The sequence below is a fragment of the Phallusia mammillata genome, chromosome 7 (genome assembly GCF_965637545.1).
Source record: "Phallusia mammillata chromosome 7, kaPhaMamm4.hap1.1, whole genome shotgun sequence".
Classification (NCBI taxonomy): domain Eukaryota; kingdom Metazoa; phylum Chordata; class Ascidiacea; order Phlebobranchia; family Ascidiidae; genus Phallusia; species Phallusia mammillata.
The window spans coordinates 17,653,298-17,678,964 of NC_137258.1; the positions used below are offsets into that span (position 1 = coordinate 17,653,298).

General features: G+C 36.5%; 1 protein-coding gene across 1 annotated transcript; it reads right to left on the reverse strand.

The window, feature by feature from the left end:
* Window positions 1–25,558, reverse strand: LOC145237229 (putative helicase mov-10-B.1). Its single transcript, XM_080100014.1, has 21 exons — window positions 25,260–25,558; window positions 23,887–24,159; window positions 23,544–23,627; window positions 22,377–22,473; window positions 22,150–22,312; window positions 21,533–21,770; window positions 21,080–21,232; window positions 20,235–20,388; window positions 17,742–17,881; window positions 17,155–17,322; window positions 16,560–16,704; window positions 15,609–15,770; window positions 14,592–14,689; window positions 13,959–14,064; window positions 13,530–13,617; window positions 12,935–13,051; window positions 12,098–12,294; window positions 11,812–11,901; window positions 11,154–11,339; window positions 9,302–9,500; window positions 1–5,291 (listed from the first exon to the last, which is right to left on the reverse strand). Exons 2-21 carry the CDS (start codon window positions 24,138–24,140, stop codon window positions 5,167–5,169), a joined length of 2,964 nt encoding a protein of 987 aa, XP_079956140.1. The 5' UTR covers window positions 24,141–24,159; window positions 25,260–25,558; the 3' UTR covers window positions 1–5,166.
* Window positions 25,559–25,667: the final 109 nt, after the last annotated feature.

The window sequence follows — 25,667 nt, forward strand, 5'->3', positions numbered from 1 at the left end:
TTTACAGGCACGATGCACGATTTATTAATTGGGTAAACACAACGGTTCACGAAAAGCCAATTACGCCTTAAACTCACAATTACTATAAAATAACAACGGATGGGATGAACACGAAGTTTCTGAATGAACTTCAGTGTTTCACGAAATATTTTTTCTTTTCAGATCCTAGGGCAAGAAAACCATGCTTACAATTACAAGTATTTTCATCCATTGTATGCAAAATAGGTATTGTACGAAGGAAAAGTAAACAACGAAATGTTATGATGTAACAATTTGTTTTTCGTTCTTTTGTACTGTGGTGTTAAAATACCCAAATTAGGCATTGTGACAACTAAAAAAACCCAACAGTTACGAAGTTTGGAAATCAAAAACCGGCCATCAGAAATAAAAGAAGAAAAAAAAACAGTACATGTACACGTCGTGGTGGCTGGTAAACATCGCTAGCAAACAGATGATGCTAAACCCTAAAGTTGTGCCTTTAACACTTTAAAAGTAGGCAGTTAACATTGGAATGTTAGGATATAACTTAATATGCTAAAACAAGTTGAAGACATTAAGGTACCAAAAACTTGTTCAAAAGACTAGAAACAAGCTGATTGTGGTGCAATAACAATTACGCTTTATTGGTACTAGGCTAGAAAAATGTCTTGGATTTGAAATGCCCAATTCAAACACAAAAGCAACACATTTGTGGTTGAGCAAAGCATTTCGAGTTATGCAACTGCAAACCACGATACCATAAAAAAAACGAATCGTTGACTTAATTTGACCTGCGACTGCCGCAAATTGAAGAATTTTGAAAGCAATTGAAATTGCAGCCAAAGCAACAATTTAAACGATCACCATTTCCGAGAAAACAACAGCAATTTTAAGGGTCCCGGCATCGTTAGAAAGTCATTTGTGGGAGCGAATGCATCTAACGCAGAAACCGACTTTTAAACAAACAAAACATTACAAAAGAATATTATGCTTTCAGAAAAAATGACATGTTTCTACACTTAGCTGAATAAGTTTGCCAAGACTTTTAATAGCAAAATACAAACGAATCTGCACCATACAGGGGCAGTTGGTCAACGCAAAGTATACTTATTTTGGAGTAATGTTTTCATTAACTAATTTTTCTTGATTTTTTTGTATTGGGACGTACGTCTACACATGAACAGAAACAAAAAATGATTTGGGACGTACGTCTTACAACAGAAATAAAAAATGATTTAGGACGTACGTCTACACATAAACAGAAATAATCATGATTTTGTTTCAGAATTCAATTTTGCAAAGAAAATTCCAACCCTATGATGGCTGCGAATAAATTCGCTTGCAACAGTAGGCTACAGCGGGCCATCGATCAAATCGAAGCCAAAACTTGGCCAACCCACGTAACGCGCCTTGATTTTCATAAAATCAAAGGTTTGTGACAAAATTTCGTCACTGCCGATCTGTCATTGGATTTAATCTTACGAACGCACGTCACAGCTGATACGGAATGCGATATTACAGACATCAACCATAAATCATGCACAAGTATCGACAAATACGGAAAGGCGATTGGAAAGAGACAAGTTTTGCTCCAGTCGTTACTGTAAATGACATTTATGTCGCAATTGTCGCAGAGCTGATAGCTTAATGTCCTTTGTAAGTTACAGTGCTTTCTCGACTATCTAGTCTCGATTATTTGGCAAATACTTTTCGAATATCCGAACGGATAGGCAAAAACAAACAACACAAAAGCGGGTATTTAAATTCGTATTTACACCACTGGCATGTATTTTAACATTGAATAGTTGCTTTACGATTCGTTTGAATAAAAAGCTATTTTGAAAGCATATGTTTACAGCAGTGGTTTTCAACCGGGGGTCCGCAAAGCGTTTTCAGGGGTTCCGCGACAACTTCCTAATTTTGCAGACAACGATATTGATAAAGCGCTATTTAAACTAGAAGGGTGGCTTAGCACATTTTGTCGTTGCATTTACACTATAACCTATTTTAAAACATAAATATATTTCCCATGCCTTTTTTGTATTGGGTCCCATATTAGCCATAGTGTTTTATAACCTTAGTTGTTTCTGCAGGCAGAAACTCATGGGTCCCCACACATGTAAAGTTAAAAATAGTGCATTTCAAGAGATAACCATAGTCCACATGCTACCCAAATTTTAGCCAATTCCGACACTGTTTAATAAACTTACCCATTTTAGGGGGCTAGTAGGGTAACTAATGGGATGTGACACTAAACTCAAAAAATATGAAACCTCAATGACTCAACCAATAGTACTGCAAAATCTCAGCCCAATCGGCCAATGTTTAAAATTTCGACCACTAGAGGTGTTTTGATCAACAACCGTTAATGCTTCTGATGTCACCCCCTAACTGCCATGGTGCAAAAATGTCCACCAAGCAACCCACCAACAAATAACATACAACTAGTTGCCCTTGTAACACAATTGCGCCCCAGAATTATTTCGTTTGTGGTGCCCATTAACATGCAAACACGTTTTACACTTTGGGGGCTTGTGGGGTAAATGTTGGGGCTACAGGGTTGAACACAACAATCGACACCTATAAATGTCATACTCTACAAGCTATCCAAATTTCAGCCAATTCCGACACTGTTTAAAAACTCACCCATTTTAGGTGGCTAGGGGTAAATACTGGGGTTATCAGGACAAACAAAGTGGGAAGCATATCTACATACCTACATCTACCATCTGTGTAAGTTTCAGCCAAATTAATCAAACATTTGATGGCAAAACAAGTCGGACAAACTTTGGAAAAAAATACCCATTTTAGGGAGCTAGCGGGGTAAATATTGGGGTAATCAACAAAACAAAGGGGGATGCATATCTACATACCTATATCTACCATCGGTGAAAATTTCATCCAAATCCATTAAACAGTTGATGAAAAATCGCGTCGGACAAACTTTAGGCAGAAAATAACCCATTTTAGGGGGCTAGTGGGGTAATCAACAAAAACAAAGTGGGATACACATCTACATACCTATATCTACCATCCGTAAAAATTTCATCCAAATCCATTAAACATTTGATGGAAAAACGAGTCGGACAAACTTTAGGCAGAAAATAACCCATTTTAGGGGGCTAGCGGGGTAAATATTGGGGTAATCAACAAAAACAAAGTGGGATGCACATCTACATACCTATATCTACCATCTGTAAAAATTTCATCCAAATCGATTAAACATTTGATGGAAAAACGAGTCGGACAAACTTTAGGCAGAAAATAACCCATTTTAGGGGGCTAGCGGGGTAAATATTGGGGTAATCAACAAAAACAAAGTGGGATGCACATCTACATACCTATATCTACCATCTGTGAAAATTTCATCCAAATCCATCAAACATTAGATGGAAAAACGGGTCGGACAAACTTTGGGAAGAAAAAAAACAAAAGAAAAAAACAAAAACAAATTCGAGTAAAATCAATATGTGTCCCCTTCAGGAAAGGGGACCCATAAAAATATGCCACAAAAAAACAAAAAATACCAAGACCTTCAAAGGAGTCCGCGATCAGCTTAACAGTACCAAATGGGGTCCGCAAAGGCAAAAAGGTTGAGAACCACTGCTTTACAGTTTATTTGTTGTAACAGTTACCGCATAAAACCGTTCTTAAGACGACCGGATAATAAATACCGGTTTAAAATGTCGCGGATAATCGAAAAAGCACTGTAAAAAGGGTTAATAGGAAAACTAGTTTGTAGTGGGACAACCCTTAGATTTCGATTAACACCGGGGGGAGTTAAATTAGAATAGTGCTGCTATAGGCGACGTGCTGTTTATTGGGAAATCGTGTATTTTTTAAACCCTGTCGCTTTAATACAACAACATGCGTTTGTGGATTTTACTGCCTTGATCAGCTTTGCAGCAAAATTGGATACTTTCCAATTTCTTTGGAAAGTGGCGTTTAACGTTTAAAGCAGGCGTCACCAAACTTTTTTCACAGCGGACCTGATAACATTAAAAATGACACGCGAGGGCCACATATGTTACAAGCCGTAACCGTTAGGACGTAACGCAACGTCATCCAAAAATGTGGTACGCGAAGCGCTTTTGCACGAGCTACAATCTTATTCTTTTTAAATATAAATTGTGTTGAATAAGGATCTCCTCTACCGGCAATACTCATTCATCACAATTAACAAACGAAAGGCAGTTGTTCGCGCACGATAATGAAGGCATTTTGGTACTTTAAGGCTTGTCAGTGATGCAACATACTGCATTTGGATCATTTTGTACGTCCTGTAAAACTAGATGAAATTAATCCTACATATTGTTGTGGAAATACTTTCGCAGTAAATTAACGTTCGACAATTAACTCAAGCTTTTTTTTATGATAAACGTTAAGCCCAAAATCCTTCGCAGGCCGCGTGAACTGACGTCGTACGGGCCGGATCCCCCCTGCGGGTCGTAGTATGGTGACCGCTGGTTTAAAGAAAATCGTTTATAAACGAAACAAATTCGCAAACCTAACCGTAACACTAAGGACATTTTGGGCAGCTTGTCTTGAAATAGCAATAGTACTGGGGCAAAATATATTAAAACTACAAAAATGGGTAAAAGGGGAATGACAGAATCCTAAAAATATAGAATATGTTGTTGCCAGGCATATTTCAAAAACTGTACTAATGATCAACCCACAATTGTATTTGACTCAACCGACATTTCTACGTCACTTTTTTTAGAGGAGAGTAAAGAAATATGTGTTGGACATTTATTTTATAAGTCATGGTGCCTAAAATGGTGACGAAAAAAACGTTCTAAAGGACGGAATGGTATAAAGTCGTAAATCGAAAAAAATGTGGCATTGATCTAGCAAATAGAAAAAAGACAACACCTAGCAGAACAAATGCTGCTAAACTGAAGAAGATTGGTAAAAATGTTATTGAAGCCTTTAAGGATGATTTTTAAAAACGGGGTGAAATAAAACGCAGACATCTAAAAAAATGGTACAAAAATGTTTGTAGAACAACTGGCACACAAACTACAGAAAATAGCATATGAACACAATGGAATTCTATAACACCGACTACCCAAAATACAATCCAAACTGTAAGAGACGAAATCTCGGTACTTGGAACTTTAGTGGAAAACTGCATGCCAGCACAGTGTTTCACCACAACATTTCTACCTGGTCCACTGCAGTGTTTCACATTTCGTTTCTCCACTCGGGAACGACCTGCTTTTGCAATGTACTGACTTTTTCCAGCGACGCGCGGCTAAGACCAATAGCTTCCATACGCCGAGATAAAGCGTCTACGTCATCATCTTCGTCTACAAAAAGTAGTGACGTCATTGTAACAATTTTTGGTAAATAACAGAAAAGCAAAATAGTGCCACGTTATGAGACATTTCTCCGCAAAAACAATAAGTGAAAACGTGCTATCTTTTTGATCTTTTCGGTGCTATTTCTTTCTGTTGACAGCCCTTATACGAGATTTCCTTCATTATCGGTGACGTAATGCCCAAATTAAGAAGACTATTGGGAAAAAAGCTTTTTGGAAAGTCCGGTTCAATTGAAAATTTCCGCACGGATTGTGCTCGATAGACAAGATCTTTAACGAGGTGATTTTGAGATAAAACGCTATGAGAAAAGCAGCAAAACTAATGAGCGCTTGTTGTTTTAACTTTGCCTCTCCAGATATATTTGGAGTCAAGAGCACTGCATATCCCAGGCACGCGTAAAAAAATCGGCCGGAAATTACCACTCGAATTCTCGCCGATAAGGACGTGGGTGGTTGGTGTGTGGTCGCTTGGGTGTGAAATTCCTTACAGTCGTTTCTCAAAGTAAAGAAAATCCGCTTTCGGTTTATTGGCCTTACGCATTTGTGGTGCCAGTAAGCGATAAAGCGGATTTTCGACGCGCAAGTTAAACCACAAGAATAAACTGTTGTAAACAAATAAATTATGGGAAGACACGCTATGGAGTTAATCCACTGAGATTTGTTTTTGTTGTGCACGTGTGTATTATAGAGTCACGGTTAAACATGGGCGTACCAAACGTATTGTCCTTTGAACCGTATTCAGTTGCATAAACTTTGGTACATCTTAGTTGAAATTAAAACAAGCAAAACGTGCATTATTTACGTCTTACAATTTTGACATTTGGATAATTGTGCTTTCAGGGAAATTCTAATTCCTCGTTTTCGACTAAAATTCGACATAAAAATCGGTATCAAATTTCACTATACAGAAGATACTAATAACGTAAACAAGCGTAAAAAACCCTCATGCAAAATCTTTTCAATGATCCTTTGGACAAAAAAGGTAAATTGTGCTAGTTTTTCTTCAGTAGACAACATTTCAACCAACAAAAATAGAATTGTTAACAATGCAATCGTTTTATGAAAAGCTATTTCCAGGGAGTCGGACTTAAACACACAAGGTGAGTTATTTGCAATCAAAAGGCGATCATATCGAGTCTCTTCTAGGAAACGAACCACAAAACCAGCAGCAATATCCGAACCCACAGCGGTACACCGTGTAACTTTCAGTTTGGACAACAAACATTGCAATTGCCACCCATGCTGAACACGCTAAGACGCTGCAGTCGAGGATTAAATGCAATTTGCGTTTCAGGCACCACACCTTTTTACCTTTCCCAAATTCACTTTTTTTGCGATGAAAGCAGATTTGGTTTCCGTTTTCAACTTGTTATTTTAATCAAAGTTTTTAGTATGACAGCATTTTGCGAAACAAACTTACATTTTATTCCATCCTAAATTTATACATATGACATTGGTTGACCTGAGCAATGGCTATCCCTTTAACATAAACGTGGTTATCGTCGACCTTTTATTTAATTACATACTAAATTAAAACGCCGTTTCGAAGAAATAAAATCCATCAATAAGAATAGCTGTTGTTTTGAATTAACTTTTGCAAATGCTTTTTGTATTACAATTTGCGCTACAGAAACAAAGGAAAACGACTTCATATATGGGACTATAAATCTATGTTTTCTTTGACAACGTTCGTGTGGATGTTTAACATGTCGTAACCAGGATAAACAGAAACGACCCTAAACGAACCATTTTACAAAATGTTCGTTTGCCGTATTTCGTTATACGGCGATGGTATGATTCAGAGTTGCAAGTCGGGCCGGGCTTTTCGGGCCGGGTTCGGGTTCGGGCCGGGTTCGGGCTTAGGTATTTGTGAGAAAACGGGCTTAAAACGGGCCTGACTTTGCGTTCCGTGTCCGCCATTTTTTAAATAAAATCACTCAGCTAAGTAACAAGTCTCTGGCTTAGACTTAATGCCCACCCTACTCTAAAACACATTGTTTACGCCATTTTCTACTATTGTTCATTGTGTTTGTTGTCTTTCTCTTTTTTATTTCTCATCCTTTGTTGCAAGGCTTTCGTGGATAGGCCTGTCAATCAAAATTTCGGGCCTAAACGGGCTTCTCAAAAACGTTTCGGGTTCGGGCCGGGCTTCGGGCTTATACTTTCGGGTTCGGGCCGGGTTCGGGCTCAGATTTTGGGCCCGCTTGCAACTCTGGACTATGATTCAGTAAATATTTTACCCCTTAGGGAGCGCGTACCAGGTTTCATATCGATTTTAAAACGACAAAATATCTTCAAACAACAACATACACACACAAAAACAACATGAATTTAGGCAGCATGACATAATACTTCCAAACAGGAATCAGTCATGTGACAGTGGCTCATTTGTCCAGCAACATTGTGGGTTAAATAATATTTGTTCGTTATTCATTGCAACTATCGATTTCCCGTTGTGACGTCACAATTACGTATCGCTCAGTTTACGCGGGACATGAAAAATATGAATCACGTTTAAGAGTGTTGACTGAGACGACATACCTGACACGTATTATGCTGTTTTTCGATATTGGCAGTGTTTGTTGATTTGTGGAAAAACAAATTTGAGCGTTTTTCACGCTGTTGAATGGTTAAGCCAGGGGTGCACAACCTGCGGCCGCGGAGACAAATGTATGCGGCCATGAACATAGACACTAAAATGTACGAGTATGTGCTAGTGGCAGGTAATGTAAGTAAATATTTTGCTTATTTTTTTATTTTTATTTCAAACTGCTCGAAAAAGATTTTGTGGTACTTGAAAAAGTATTACCAGCCTAATGGCTATGAGCGTCAGACTTTTTTTACGCCTATTGTGTGTAAACAATGGGAAAAACGGGCACCACAAGCGTCATAATACAGATGATGACGTCATAAAAGACTGATCGTCAGACTGATCAGCTGGATCCGTGCATCAAGTGAGAAATTAATCTGGGCTTTTCCGGCGCCATTAGATAGTGTATATGCATAAGTTATCAGATAAACCTATTTCTTTACATCAGTAATATTGCAACAAAAACAAGAAGACACTTGGCGGCCGTTGGTTAAATAAGGATCTGCGATGTAGCCTTCATAGCGAAAAGTTCCAACCTAAGTTTCAAAACTGGCCAGGTTGAAAAGCACAAGCTTAAACACTCAACTGCATCTAAAGATCGTCACTAAAGTTTTAAAATCACTGTTTACAACGTTGACAAAATAGGGTTAAATTGGGGTGCACGCCAGGAAGAATCGATTTTAGTAACTAAATAACTATAACCTAGGAAATTCTGTACGGAGTTGTTATGCGCGATATAATTACTTTTTTTTTGTTTACTGTGAAACCCCTTTAACCATGAATCGCAAATCATCGCAAAAAACACCGGCGAAGCAGCACATGGAAGTTCCAACAACAAAAACAATGCACCGGAGCAGCAGCGCTATCTGGCGGACGTGAATTACGGACACGTGAATAAAATCAATTATTTCAACTTACAGATATTTTTGAAAGTACATGAGGGTGAAAAAGCAAATGAGTGGCGCAAATGGTTCGTGATTGTATGGTCGTGGGCTCTAAACTCTCAATCTCTTGTGTACTCGCAAGCTGGTCCTACGCTTTAAACTAAAATTGGTCAGGTCCTGACAGAATATATATAAATATCGTAATATCGAACCGCGACGGTCTTCCAAGCATTGTCATACGGCAAGGCGAAGGTTAGAAAAAGCCCATAATGAAAGCCTGCGTAGCTCAGTTGGTGGAGCGCGAGCCCAGGCTAGATTTTCTAGTCTGTGCCTTTCCATGTGGGAATGCTTATATGAGACATGCTTGATTCGTTAATACGCCTTCAAATTGTCGTACCGTACTAAGATTGGTTTTTAAATAGAAGATATTTTATGGAATTGGATTTACAAACTACACATTTTTTTACGCCAGACACTGTTTTGTCATTCGAGAAAAGAAATACAAAACGTAAAAACTCATTTTACCTGAAGATTCATCATCACTGTTTCCTCCCGTACTTCCCTCGTCTTCAATATCTTCAAGACTGTAGAAAATTCCACTCAGACCCCCGCGGTCTCTGCAGAAGTCGAGTAGCTTCCTCCAGTAGTGATCCTTGCACAGAATACTGGGATTCCCGATCACAATGAGAAGAGCTTTGGCACGCGTGATCGCTACGTTGAACCGCTAAACAAAAGAAAATAGGACATGCGTTGATAAGACAACACTAAATATACTATCCCACTAACTTGGTGTTAACTTTGTCTTTGTTTTTTGTCTATAATTTTTTCTGTTTTAAACTTTATTTTCCGGATCTTACAAGACATCTACATGACTACATTGCTGAAGTGTTTTCGCAAATTGGAAATGTTGCGATCGTAACTTGACAGAATTTTTACTTGGAAAAAATACTGAACACAACTTCTGCACATATTTTTCAGCTGTAAAAATTGGAAATAAATCGGACCATTTTTTCTTGTCTGAAACATAGGAACAAACCAGCTTCGGACAGCAAAAAGAAAATAATGATAAACAAACTTTATAAGATAAACACTTCATGAACATTTTAAATGCAAATTTCCACTAGAATAGTGGTTTTCCTATATATTGCCAGTTTATATATACTACATCATATTTAACGATGTATCACATATACCATTTACTATATTTATAATGGATATATATTTGGCACCTACATTTCATTGGGTCCCTATCTTTTTCCTGGCACTTTATGACATAGGCCTAATTGTTTCTGCAAGCATAATCTAATGCAGTGGTTGTCAAACTTAAAATGGTATTTTTTTAAGTGTGTAGGGAGCCGCAAAAAAAACGAAACCTTGAGAAAATCACTAAAGAAGATGACTTTGAAAGCTAAAAAAGCAATCTTCGGTGGTTTTCTGAGGTCTGGTGCGAGCCGCAAAATAAGCAGTTGGGAGCCGCATGCGGCCCCGAAAACCGAGTTTGAAAACCACTGATCTAATGGGTCACCACACATGTGCATATGCGATTTAGTAACAGTAAAAATAGGGCACAATCATCGTTAAACTGGAATAGTGGTTTTCCCATCTATTCCATTTTACAGAAACTGTGCCATATTTACGCACCATTTTACAGCGCAATATAACTAACATCGTAACATCTTTATTCCAACCAGTGAGAAAATGGCCAAGTGACGACTGCGTTCATGCGTGAAACAGACGCATTTTTCTCCATGCGCCACTATCGTCAATCACTCCCATTGCGTCAGCTGTGCACTGAGCGAGCACAAATTTGACAAAAGACAGCATGTGAAACATATTTTGGGCTGTAAGAGTAATTACTGAGCCGATTGCACTGAAATTGTTAACAGCCAACAAGGAGCACCCTATCTACAGCTGTTTAAAATTTCAGCAGGTTAAGTCTTGTATATCTGACCTCATTAACATGTGAACAAACAAACAAATACTTGGGGGTAAAGGGGTGAAAATGGATATATACAACTTCAAGTTACAAAATACTTTAAAATACGCTGCAATGTAGCAATCAAAAAGTATAAAACTCCAGAATCATCTGCTTTAGCAAGTATAGCCGTTTTAAAAATTTCACTTTTTGGGGGCTGTGGGTGAACCGAGGGATCAAACGGAGTCCAAATTCACATGGACCATCTTTAGACCAATATCTATAATGTGTGTAAATTTGAAAAAGTTTAAACCATTCTTTCTTGACCAAAACGTGGCAACAAATCCGCGTTAGACGGGAAAAAAATATAGACAAAAACAATATGTGTCCCCTTCAGGAAAGGGAACACATAATTACATAAAACAAAACGTAACCTCCCACATTTCAAATCTCAAAAGTTACCTTCGGGTTCTGAAGAAAGCCGAGATGGAATCTTTTGTCGTGCACCAAGTTGTGGCAGTCGCTTCTAACGGTACTGATGATGATCACTTTCCTCTCCTGACCCTGAAACTCCTCCACACTCCCAACCTTGATCTTCTCTCTTCCCAGCACCTGCTTCTTCTCCAACACTTGCCGAATCTTCTTTACCTGATGGAAAACCAATTGACTTTGCTCGGTGACAGGCCAAAACTTGGCAAGTGTTTCATGCCAATTGTGCTCCGGGAAATAATGACGTCACATAATCAATACGTCACACATATAGCTTTCACACGTAAAAAAATCTTTATTTTTTAATCCTACAGAAATCAAAGGGTACCAAGTTTAAGTATAAGATACCTAGGGTCCAATGCTTACTACATATGTGAGTAACAGGTTTCTGGACTCCCCCGATTTTAACATTTATACCTACTTACAAATGTTAACAAACTTTGCGACCTGTTCGTACAACATAAACCTTTGTTTTAGTTGTACAAGACAGTTGGTATAGGCCTGATACCTGCAGGTAACTTATATATTAAAATAAACAGAGTTATCAATCCCTAACGACTTATTGTATCCGCAATCAGTTAAATAAACACAGAGTCGCAAGTATCCAAAACACAAATCCAATAAGATTCACCTGTTGTCTGTAGGGCGAGATAACCCCAATCTCCGCAGGTCGGACAGGGTTGTGTCGAGTTGAAAGCAGATCAGAAATGTAATCGTAAACCTGAATAAAAAAAAGTTTTATATGCTGGTTGTCTAATGAGTGAAATTATTTCAGTTTTGCATCTGCTAAAATTATCATTATTCGACCTGTGAACTAACTGGAAAAATGTTTTTAAGGGCAAAACGTTTATAGATTATGGGTTTGTGGGGCTACAGCTTTCAGAAAGAAGCAGTTCTCCACTATCGAGTTTACCCACTTTTGATGCTTCCTGGGGGTTGAAGTATGACGGGCTGTTTCCTTCTCGCATATCTTCACCTTTGACCCCATGAAATATAACTGGAAATCCCTGCTTGGGGAGTTTTTCCCACGTGCAAAGAGAATCTCGCATCATTTTGTTGGCACAAACCAACAACTCGTCATCGTAAAAACATTCGTTGGGAATTTTGAGAATATCTAAAAAAGGATGAGTTGTTTTCACATCGGTTGAAATCGTGTGTGATGTTTGTAGACCTGATCTTTACTAACTTACAAGTAAAGAGTATTGGTTGGCACCTAAAATTTGAATAGCTGTTGCTTGTTGAAACATGAAAACAAAAATATATGTCACATCTGCACTCAATAAAAAAATTCGATTTGACTTTTAAGGAAAGCAAGGTTGATTCGCGGATGGCATAACGTTTGTTCAAGGGGCGCATTCGATCCGCGGTCAAATGAATGTTGTGCGGACTGCGAAGACGTTTAAATTTTCTTGGGAGTGTGTCCGGCTGAAGTTTTTTGTGTAGTAATGCCAGCAGTTTCAATTCCTACTATGTCACTGTGCGTCGAATGCTATTGTTCCGCGACCTGACAATTGAACTAGAATCACTTGCGAATTTTACTGTTAAAAACATGTTTGGTACAAAACAACTTAAGTCAAATTTTGTTGCATAAAAGGTGTATTCGGTGGCCTAGTCATGGTCATTGTATTTAGTTCATCAGTAATAAAGGTTGCACACGCCTGGTTTAAAGCATTAGGTTAACTTTGCTAGCTATGGGTTCTTGCTAGCCAGTAACCGCCCGACGATGGCTGCAGATGTAACCTATAGTCGTGTACCTTCATGAGATCGGTAATTTTTCAGCAGTTTTGTGATCACTCGGGCATCATAGCCGTCTTCGTTGTCAGGAAGATAAATTTCAAAATCTTCCATTAATCTCTCCATGTATGATTTACCTGGAAAAGCAAAAACCATTAATAAATGAAAAAGATGTATGGTATATTTGCCATAGATCAATAGCTAAAACATAAGGTCTACTGGGAGAGACTTTGATTTCCCCCAACAATATGGAAACAAACGTATTCACGGAAACATAGCCTATGTATTTAGGCCACAAACAATAAATCTTTTTTTACTTGTCAACCGAACATTTGCACAGAAAAAATTCTTCTTATCACGATGACAAACATCTTGGGAAAATTAAAACTAAACATTGTTCAAACCAAGACCAAAGTGAGGTGCGAGTGACAAAATGGCCTAAAAATTATAACAAACATGATAACATCAAAATATAGACAAATTATAAAACATAATGGCAACCCTAACCGTTGCTATAATATGTTTTTTTTTTTAAATTCAAGAATTTTTCTAAAATTTAGTTTTTTATAAATGAAAAAAGTAGCAATTCCACAGTGTGGTCCACTTTACACTTACCATAACCGAAATCCACTGCGACTTTGGATCGAACGATCGGACCTAGTTGTTTGGGATCCCCCGCCATAACTACTCGACCCTCTGGGCCCTAACCGTAGGAATATATTAAATTAAACAGAGTCAAAGGGACTTTTATGGCATTCTTAATGGAAATATATAGGATACACTGCCTACATACAAACACGCAAAATTCGTGTAAAGTTTAACGAAATAATAGAGTTTTACTTGTTTGCATGTCGGATGTTTTTTATAACTATTTATCGGTAGTTCAGTATGAGAGCTATCGCCAAAATGGCTTAAAGGCAAACGTATTTAACAAGCAATGGTCTGGGTTTTAATCGTGTTCGGCATAATGTATTTGGCAAACAAAAGCTTTGGTGCATTGGCCTTAATACAAAAAACTTTCGCTTTTGAAATCTGCTTTCTCACCAGAATGTTCTCGATCGCTATCATGAACTCTGGCTCCACCGCGTGTCCAGCCTCGTCCACAAACACGTAATCGAAGTGACCAGATGGAAATGAAGCCGAAGAAATTCTATGCATACAAAAGACAGGAGCTAATTTAACATGCAAACTATTGATGAAAATGCAGGCTTTAGTTCTACAAACAGATTTTCATCTGTAATAATCATACCTAACGTGTACAAACAAAGAAAGGCATTAGCCTTATAGAGCTCTTGTCGTCCAAATACAATTGCATAAATAGCTCTTTAAGGTTGATATTATGCTTGACAGCAACAGCTTATATAAAGAACGGTATTATTAGTACTGTATCTACTTGTAGAAAGACAGGCGTAACAGGTTACCAACAGTTCATCTTACCTAATGTATGGAAACTCCGAAAAGGAAATTACGGTTTCTACTCCGGGAATTTCCCCTGTTACGTCAAACCGTTAACAATCAAACAGTGTCGTCACAAGTTTTAACTTTGAATTGCACCACAGCGGCGTAAATGGACTTTGAATGCATTTTGTGTGCCTAACTTCGATACTATTTGCACAGCCCTTAAAGGCTGGTGCTTGCAGAGGTGACTATATTTAAGCACATGTTATATTGTGTTACCTTCCAGCAGTGATAAGTGTTGTGGCTATTACTCGCTTTTCCATCAGTTCCTCCTTAGACGGATAATAATATTCGTCCCCCATGCGGTTAGTGACCGACTGAAAATGTGTAAAAGGCATACAAATTACTCAAAAAGAGCGACACACGTTCGGCGTCAGTTAAATCGTTTATTTGCGTGACAGAAATATTAATTTCGCCATTTTGGAAGGCATCGTCACTTTCCGTCTTATTCAAACTTGTGTGAAAGGCTTTTACTTTTTTATTTACGGTTTTATTGTAAGGTGTGGAAATCACATACGTGGATATAAAGCTTCCTATGTAAATCATATGTATTGTGTCTTTATACTGTGTGAGAAAAAAATTCACATTTAGAAAAATACTGATGTACATTTCATACAAACAAATTAACCCAGAAACTTTGGACGATTAAACAGCAAATTAATTGCTAGCTTGGTTCTAATATAATAGGATAAAGTTTTACCCATGAGTCCAGTGTTTTTTTTAAGGTGTTTCAAATTTCTCCAGCGGTTTCCCAAAATTCCCGTTTAAGCAAATATGGCTTTTTTTGGTATTTAAATGAAACACTTGCGGTCACTTAAAACTACTTAGCGGTCACCCAAACCTTAAAAAAACCCTGCCCATGACAAGTCTTAATCTATTGCTTTGAAATTATTCCATTAGTTGTGCAAATACATCGAACACCCCCTCAATCTTTATAATCGTAAACGACACCTTTTCCAAATACAGTATATAACCAGGTGACACAAATTAAGACTATTTAAACATCACAATTCAAGCTTTAAGTAACAATCTATTAACGGTGTAGCTGCAGCGCGTTTCGCCCTTATCCATCAACTGTGTTCTCTACAGTTTTGCGCTCCATAACGTTTCAACGTTGCGCAGCTATATCCGACTTGGTGTGTGCAATTTTATCGCTATGTTTTCTTTCACCAGGCAAAATATACTTGACTTAATTAAACTGTTTACCAGTTTTTAATAAGGACCGATGTCACTCACTCTTATTTGTTCAGGTACGTCTTGCCACGGACGAGAGAGGGCACACATTCGGAAAACCCAACTTTTGTCAGCATTAGCCAGCAGCCTCTCCACCATCAGGTCACAGGCGCTGTTGGAAGGAGCGCAAATAAGAACCCGGGCCTCTCGTCGATGATTTACAATCTAAAATCGAAAAGTGACACCATCAAAGCGCAAAAAGCAAGAACTTAGCAACATTTGAGGGTTTATGTTTATTTATTGACAGATCAGTTGCACATTTTAAATGAAAAACATTATGGTTGTAACTCTCTGTTTGTTACGTCAATTGCAATTTTTTTTTATTTCTTAGAGTAGTGCTCTTCAACCGGTGTGCACGGTGCACCAAAATATGCATAGGATGCACCCTTACAAAAAGGTATACAAGGGTGAATCACAAACTTTTTATGAACCATTATTATTTGACTTTCAGGATATTAGAAAAAATATCTAGGTTTCAACTGATGTATAAATAAACCTCTGTATTTTTTTAAAATGTTGGTGTCTAACACTTTCAGTGCAGTTGACGTATATCTCCGTCAAAAGACGTTTTGCGCTGAGTGCGGATTGACGTTAATTTATGTCAACCGCATTGAAAGTGTTAGATATGGTGATATGCAAAATGATTTTTCATATTGCGTTTTACCTTAGTTTACCTTTAAGTAAACAGGGTGCATGAGTTTGTCACAACAACTTTAAGGATTAACCAAACCAAAACAGTTTGAAGAGCACTGCCTTAGAGCAAATGGAGCAATGCCCTTAATTTTTTTTGATCCGAAAAACACAATTGTCTGAGAGGGCATTAGAACCACACAACCTTGTAAACAAGGCGAGGCGGTTGTGCTAACCATTCGGCCATCTTGGCATAACCATGTCAACGCCATAAACCACATTTTGAGATACATTAAATATAAAAAAAAAAACTTGGCTGTTCACCTGTTTGATAGCTTCAACCATGGTGACTGTTTTGCCCGTACCAGGTGGCCCATATATAATATAAGGACATTGGCTCTTTCCGTAGAATATTGCGTGAACTGCTTTCTTCTGTTGGTCATTGTTATCCAAATTTGAATCGTACATTCTAAAATGGCGCAAATAATCTGTTTTGACATGTTTGGAAAATTCTTTCGCTCAGTGACGTCATTAGGTGTACGTCACGTATGGTTTTTTGATCTATGACGCCATAAGTATGACGTCACATTTAAAAAAAAAAATTGTACAATTTGGGGAAATAGATCAGTTACAAAAAAGCGACTTGAAAACGGTTGCGTCATTGACAAATGCAGAAAATTACCATCAGCATATGACGTGGCGCCATTTTGTCACGCGTGAAGTCATCAAAATGTTTTTTTAATGAAATCATTCTATAGACGTTTCTACTGGCCCAGTACCAACGCAGCTGCGTAAAAGGCGTAACCTAATTCAACCGCATAAGACCCAAACATAGTTGAGAGCATAACACGAATTGAAACAGCACAAGAACACACACCCAGACTATGTAATATTCGACAGGAGCTAAATTTTGCCTTACCGCAAATTTGGCCCTGTGGAGTGATCACCCGCTGAGGCAGGAAAAAGGAGTTGTTCGTAGTGTTTTGTTCCCACGCCCATGACAGCACGGTGCATTAGCCTAATCGGGAGCCGACTGAATGTGAAGGAAACGTCAAATTTCATTTTCCCGGTGTATATGCGTTGGAAGCTGCAATGCATGGTTGTTTAATGGTACAGAAATTGTTGGACTTTGATTTGGTTTTCAATTTTCAATCTAAGAAATTATGAACGCTAATAAAGAGCAATTGAAAAAACGAATTGCGAGCAGTTTTACATTGGCAAACAAACCAACATCTTAGAAGTGCTAAGGGTGGGTAAGCCTAAAAAACAAACACTTGGCTAAGAAAAGCTTTCTGACCCTCACACCAGCTCTGTTTTATTTGCTTGAAACATTGGAAAGCAACATTCTTTTTGAAAGAATTTTTTAAACAAGTTTAGTCTAAAAAGCAAAATTCATTTGGAAAGTTTTTTAAAGAAGTTTATAAGTTATATGCATGTGTACATAAAGAAAACACAATATATGGTACAGTATAAGCTAGAAACATGTTAAGAAATTGAAGCACCAACCCTGTTCCAAACCGTAAACCAACACGGTCCCTCTCAACAATGTGAACATATCCCTCGTATCTTACAGGATATGACTCGGTTTTCAGGTAAATTTTATCACCTCGTAAAACTGACGGTCTTCTTTCAGCCAGGCCAGGAACCTGCATTGATATATAAGTCAATATACACCAGAAAAATAACATACAGTATGCTTTATTTATCATAGGTTGTGTGTTAAAAGCTGAAGTTATCTTGAAAAGAAGCCATTTTTTAAAACATGCTCTTTATGCAAACTTCAAAATCAATATCAAACTGACAGATTATAAACCATTATAAATGGAAGTGGTCTATTTACAAATTTTTAAGTCAAAGTAATCGATATATACCCCAATTAGATTTTATTACAGGAAATACTTTTAAATCAAGATGAATGATGACCATTTTAGAAAACTTAAGAAATCATGCTTTTTTCAACTGGTGTGATAAAAAAGATTGAAAACACGATTTTAGATCACAGATTTGTGACCTGTGGGTTTAGGGATGGGTAAACAGGAATTAAATTTCCAGTGCACAACTTAAAATACCAATCTACCAAATGTGTTAATTTAAATCAGTTAAAACCATTTTTTACCAAACCATAGAAAGAAAACTAGAAGGGTGGCTTTCTGATATACTTCCATTTTATATATTCTATACGATATTTACCAATTTACTATACACATCATTTGATCCACACATATGATTGTTTTTGTAAACAAAAACTAATGGGTCCCCACACGCGTGTTTGTGCGGATTTACGGTAAACAAATGTTGCGGTGACTTTTAGATTTTTAAAAACAAAATTTTAGAAAGCATTAACCCAACAATAAAAAAATTGTTCGTATTCTTTTTGCACTACTATTGTCATATAATTACAAAAACATTAAAAAAGAACGAAACAAATACTTTAATTTAATCTCTTGCTTTGACCCAGATATTGTCGTACCATTGACCTGCAGTAACCTCTCAGGGTGCACACGCCAAACGACTGTTTGACCTATTGACACCGTTTTCAATAGACACCGTCCTTACTGTTCAACAAAACCGTTTAACCTAATTTATACATGCCTTGAGTGTTGATTCCTAAATTGATAGCAAAAAAACACTACATTATGATGAAAGAAAGTTCTGAACTGTGTTAGTAATACCTACTAGTTGACCTTAAGTAACCCATGGTCATGCGGCGGCCAACCTGACAACGAGCATTTAAAAAAACACATTTATCTTGCAAAAATGTCAAGTTTGATTTTTCAACTTTATTTTGATTAACAAGTTTTGCTTGACATATACGAAACCGAAGCACGCTTATTAGGTTTAAATCACGTCATAGGTGTGAAACCTTCGCCAAAACTGAAAATGTGAGTGACAACTTAATAAAACGAAATAGCATTGCTGTGCAAAACAGCTGATTTCTAATCACCGAAACGATGTCTCGTAAAACGTCTGTCCGACGTCAAGCTGAGCCCTCCTGCTATCGTAAACCAGTGAGTTACTCTCTTGGGACTTCTGCCTACAGTGTCTTTCTTGACCAAACGAGCGTTAGACACATTTACGTTTCGGGGGCCTGTGGGTAAACCGCTGGGTAATTCGGGGTCAAACTTCTGGAGGATCAAGTTTGGATTAATAACTAACATATGTCCAAATTTGAATAAATTTGAAGCACTCTTTCTTTACCAAACCAGCGTTACAAACCAGCGTTAAACATTTTACGTTTTCGGGGCCTGTGGGTGAACCGCTGGGTCATTCAGGGTCAAACTTCAGGAGGATCAAATTTTGGTTAATAACTAACATCTGACAAAATTTAAACAAATTTGAAGCACTCTTTCTTGACCAAACGCATATAACAAACCATGTTTTAAAAAATTTGCATTTTGGGGGCCTGTGGGTGAACCACTGGGTAATTCGGGGTCAAACTTCAGGAGGATCAAATTTAGATTAATAACTAACATCTGTCCAAATTTGAATAAATTTGAAGCACTCTTTCTTGACCAAATGCGTTTAACAAACCAGCGTTAGACAGAAAAAAGAAAAAAAGAAAAAAAGAAAAAAGAAAAAAAAAATACGGACAAAAACAATATGTGTCCCCCTTCAGGGAAGGGGACCCATAATAAGTCAAAGTAATCAATACCCAATCAGATTTTATTACAGGAAATACTCAATTTAACACAAAATGAATGATGATCATTTTGGAAAAACTTAAGAAATCATGTTTTTCCCAACAGGTGCGATAAAAAAATATTGAAAACACAATTTTGTGACCTGTGGGTTTAGGAATGGGTAAACAGGAATTAAATTTCCAGTGCACAACTTAAAATACCAATCTACCAAATGTGTTAATTTAAATTAGTTAAAACCATTTGTTACCAAACCATGGAAAGACTACGACAATAAACAGTAGGAAAAAAACAAAAATAATGGGATCAAGAAAAATAATATGCATACAGTGTTTGGCAATGTGGTGTTTCTAACACTCACTTTTAGCCAATAATGGTTGCGATCCAACACAACTTCAACTTCTTTCATGTCGTAAGCATGGATGTCCCGGTTTGACTGGATTTCCTCCAATTGTAAAAGACAGCTGAACTTTTTACTGTAGTTTGACAAATCCAGATCCTCCTTCAGTATGTTTCTACAACCATTATTTATCGTTAAAAATAAGTACAAGTTGGGTTACCTTTGTTCGTAGTTATTTCCGCTGAATGATACATTTTTTGCGTACTTTCATGCAAATGACCAAGTAACAAAAAAGTATTTTTTCTAGATATATTTCCAAATTATATACACTTAATTAATGTAATGGCTATCCACATACAGTGAACCTTGGTTGAACCGAATTTGGTTAATCCAGATCTTCACCTCTGCAAAATCTTTTGGTCCTAAGGGTTTCAATTTACCAAGGTGCACTGTATTTCTTTTGTCATAATCCCACTACATTTGATACCCTACATTTATATAACATTTAACAATGTATTGTTTTTTTGGATCACCTTACATGCGTACAGTAAAACTGGCGGCAGTATTAATAAGGTGTGGTCATTTTTCTGTTTGGAAAAGTGGAAACGGGACCCATAAATATTTTTTTTATTGTGTCTGTAATCTTTATAGACAAACAACCACTCCTTAAAATGCAATTTAAAACACCAAGTAGCGGATTAAAATAATTTGAAGAATAGAAAACATACAGCACACAAATCAGGTAATTTAGTTAAACTCATTTAACTGGTGATAAAAATCAAAAATGCTTATTTGGGAAAGGGGCAACTTGCTTTTAGTTACTGTTTGTATTTTGTTGATCTTTCGTCAATTTAGTTTACACTTACTGAAATTTCTCTTCATCTTGATTGCGAGGTGAATTAATAAACTCCTCATCTTCCAACTTAAATGCATTTCCCTTTAGAGCTGCTTGCAGTTTCGAGTCTATCGAATACTGTGGCAAAGCTCTCACAAATTTAAGTTGGTTTGACCCTGAAGCCCTTTAAATGTATTCAAGACTTTTAAAATCTGAATTTGTTTCAAAAAAAACCTGCTATCCAATTTGTTTTAGGCTAAAAACAAAACAAAAAATGTGTAGTAAACATTTTAAATTGCAATAATTACTGCTGTTATCATCAGTGCAGGTTAAGAATATACTTTAGTATAAAGAAAACACTAATTAGACCATTAAATGGTATTAACAGATTTTTAGTATCTAAACATCAATGCCAAGTGCATTAAATCTCAAATTTAACATGTAATTGACAATTAATTTACAAATTTACTTACTATGTACTTACAATTTAACTTTTTCTCCTGGATCTGTAAGTGAGAAAAATACAAGTGAAGCAAAAACAGGTTTGGTGTATGGAGTTGTTGGTTGCAAAAATCGAGTTATTTCATCAGACTTTTTGCAGCGCAAATAACGCATTGTCATGAAGGTGTCAGTAGGGGTTTGAAAGCAAAAAAATACATCACTGCAGTATGATCCAACATCTTTCTTCAATGTGCATATTACACTGATTGAATAGTAGGACTCTGTAAGAAGAAAGTATTGAGCAAAAAGAATGATAAATACTATGGAGGAAATCTACAACATTCTCAGACTGTTTAAAACAGTCTAAATCAGTGGTTTTAAAGGCATGTAGCCGTGGGTTTTATAAACTAAGTTTTAAAATTTGTAAAAATATATAAGGTGTGGCATAAAAAAGCTGAAAAAAAGATTTTTTAGTGTTGTAGCAGTTTGCAATTGAAGATGGTAATTTAAAAACTTTATGGGAGCTTAAATGTCATAGTGGGGTTGGGGTTGAACTATCATATGAAACACTTGAGGTTCTGTGAACCCCCATGTGAAACAATAGTCTAAACATTAATATTGAATTTTTCAAAATTTCAAAAAATAAAAGTTAAAACTTACTGGGTATCAACACAACCGGTTTAGGTTCTGGCAGTTTAGTACATCCTTCATCGTCACACAACTTCATAACATCACTATCTCTCAGAAAAAGACACTTTGTCAAGGTAAGACTTTCGTCACTGATATTTTTCACAACCATTTGAAACTGATTAGAATCTGAATCCTAAATACAAGCAAAGGTTTGAACTTTTCCTGATTTTAAAAGGTTATGAAAATAGCTGACTCACCCCAACATCAAATGTAAAGTATCCAAATTGCACACCAATTTCAACTGGATAACTTGTTACCTCAGCAATAGATTGCCCACCTTTTAGTAGAGCATCTCTGAACCGAAATGAGCAGCAGATTACACACAAATACATGTACTTTATGATGTTAAAGCAGTGGTTTTCAAAAGGAATTCCCCCGTAGGGAGGAATTTTATGAATTCAGGGGAGGAATTTCAAAAAAAACAGTAAAAAAAATTTACATTGGAAATGTTACAGAATATTTTGCATACACATTATCCATCATAATTTGGATCTGGTCCACACTTGAAACGGGTTGGTTGTAAAGGATTCTGAAATGGACATCCCTATTTATAAGGTCTACTTTTATATTCGGCCCTATGCTACGTTTCAGGCACTTAAATTAATCGATTATTGTCGTAAAAAAGTCCATTGTTTTAACATGTTTGTTTTTGACAATCTGGCTGTTGCTTAGTTGCTTAAAAACTGAACAGTGTACAGTTAGTAAACAGTATGTATAATGAAACTAGATTCTTAGTTGCATATCATTGTCTTGTGTAGATTCCTGTGTAGCTGTAGCCTAAGTTTTAGTCAACTAGCAGTATTTAAGAGACACAAGTAGTATAAAACGAACTGCGCCGCGCATACAACTACTTTCAGAGCGCAAACAAGAGCAAATTTCGCATTAAGTAGTAATGTGAAATAAATTGATATTTCAAATTGCTATAATTTTGTATGTAATATTTGTTTTTCATCTTATGGGGAGGAATGAATAGTTCGAAAATGGGCAAAGGGAGGAATGTAACAAAAACTGTTGGGAACCACTGTGTTAAAGTATATGTATATATCAGTGATATTTTGTTTTGTCAATGTTGTAGGTGACACTTTTTAGTTATTTCTATCATGTGAAATCAATGCATGCAGTTTAACAGTCAACAAATAAAAAACATAATCAATTTATTAATGGTTATATATTGATATACAAGTTTGCTTGTATTTAACAATTCAAAACATTCATTGGTTTATCTAACACATAAATTAATAGGACCAGATAAGAATATTTGCACTTTAAAAATCAATTCGACATTGTTTCAATAATGAAGTCGTTTAGACAAATATTTAAAATGCATGAATATAATGCTAGACTTAGTTTGCATCATAAATTACCTTGTTTGCGAGCTGTGGAGCAGATTAAAAATTTCTACTCGATGGTTAGCTCCTTTTGAATATTTGGGTATTTGATAGCTGATTCTGCAAATGTATTATCAAAGTGCTGCACATAGACTGGTTTCAACAAAAACATATGGTACCATGCAATAGATACTGATTCTAATTTTTAAAAACTCAAAACAATTTATCTACTTTTTTGACGAAAAATTATTATATTCATAAAGTATATTTTGAAATGTCTTCACCTTACAACAAGCATGATGCCAATGGTATCGAAATGCAAAATTTGTTTACATGTATATAACTTGACATTTTTGAAAAGTTTGTTTAAAAAAAATACCTTGAGCTTGATAACCAATCTTGTGTTCCACGGAAATAAACATGTCCATTTTTAACATGTATCTTGCCTTGGCGTCTTGACATATGAAACAAAACTTGACTGTATGATGTCTTTATGACCTGTGTGCGTCGAAATGTAAGATAAATATCTCTCAATTCAGGCTTTGAAGTGGTTTTTTTTAAATCATTTTCTTCCAAGTAAGTAAGAAATGTATTTCCAAGATAATCTGACTGCTGTTTTGTCAGTTTCCCCATTTTTTTGATATTATTGAATCTATAAATCAAAGGTTGTTTCACTAAAAAATATAATTTTACTTTGGTTATAGTATGTACTGTATTTTACGGACCATAAGACGCAATTTAAACTTTTTTTCCTCATAAACTGATTGTGAGCCTTATAAGCCGGTGCGCAATGTATGGATCAAGTAGTGCTTTATTGCCTACATTATATAAATAAACCACCGTCTTACACAATAAACTACGGTAAAAGCAACTAGCAACTGTGATATTCAATCATTTTTTCTTTTGCTCATTGTACTATTGTGACTTGCTTACATTTATTACGTAACAAGTAAACTTTTATTTCTCTTGCTCTTCATAATTGTATAATGCGAATACTGCTTATATCACCATTTTTTTACAGTACCTGCTGTCCTTAAAATGGCGCCAAGGAGACATGCTCACGAAGCGAGTTTAAAGCTTAAAGCAATCGAGTATGTAGTAACCCTTAAAATACGTTGCGTTCTATAGCCCAGTGCGCCTTATGTATGAACAAAAAACTAATCAAAGCAATTTATTGACAGTGCACCTTATAATCGGGTGCGCTTTATGGTCCGTAAAATATGGTAGTGTATTTACAGAACAAGATATATACATAATAGGACTTTCTGTTTTATTTCAACTACCTACTTTCAGTTGTTCTTTTCAATAGAAGCTTTTCACTAACAAATACCCAGTCTGTAGATCAGGCAGGACAATTAAGTGCCTTTGGTGCAAAATTTATTTGTGTAACCCCCAAAACTTGCAAAAAATGCAATTACTTTTTTTTCATAAAAAAATCTCGGGTGCAGCTGTCATACTCTGCAGACTGGACAAATACAGTACCGCCAGAATGAAACGCACCAACATAATCACAACACAAAAAGGTTTTACAGACTTGCAATAAAGCAAGCAGCAGCTTGATGGTAAACTCATTCGTTGTCGGAATAAAGCATTAAGTACATGCAGTTGTCTAGCAACATAAAATAAACGAAAGTGGTGGTAATGTGCTACTATTATGCAGCACACAAACAACTTTTAATGCGAGTAACCATAAATAAGTATCCTAGTATACTTGTATACAGAACGCGGAAACGCGCGAAAGTAAAGGCGCACCATGCTGTCGTTGAAATGAGATCCCCAACACCAACAGCCGCTGCAATGGTGCATGTATTTTAAGCCTACTACTTGAAAATATAATCCACGTTAAACTAGCTATTGAATGAACCTTCTCTTTACTGTTTTTGATGTTTTCTTTTGTCAATTGCTTTGCTGCGAAGCTTTGCCATGATCGCAATCGCAAGAACATTCACCACTTCGGTGGTTTCCCAACTGGGAAGCATTGATCCGTAACAGGATTTCATGTGTTTAGATTTTTATTTATTTTTACCAAAATCATTGTTCTTATGTGCTAGATGTAAACAGTTTTTTTACGCTGGGTTTTTACAATCTAAAACCTATTATTTAAAAAAGATACTCGAAAAAAAAAACCACTAAACAGCAGAGAAAGATAAAGTTAAAAAA

Bases quoted from the DNA above. Each gene is read 5' to 3' on its own strand.
- LOC145237229 (XM_080100014.1), bottom strand. From the start codon at position 24,140: ATGGGGAAACTGACAAAACAGCAGTCAGATTATCTTGGAAATACATTT. The intron at 17,882-20,234 runs GTGAGTGTTAGA...ATATCAATGCAG, and splicing joins GCAACCATTATTGGCTAAAA to GTTCCTGGCCTGGCTGAAAG. The intron at 5,292-9,301 runs GTAAAATGAGTT...TACTTTTTGTAG, and splicing joins CAGTGATGATGAATCTTCAG to ACGAAGATGATGACGTAGAC.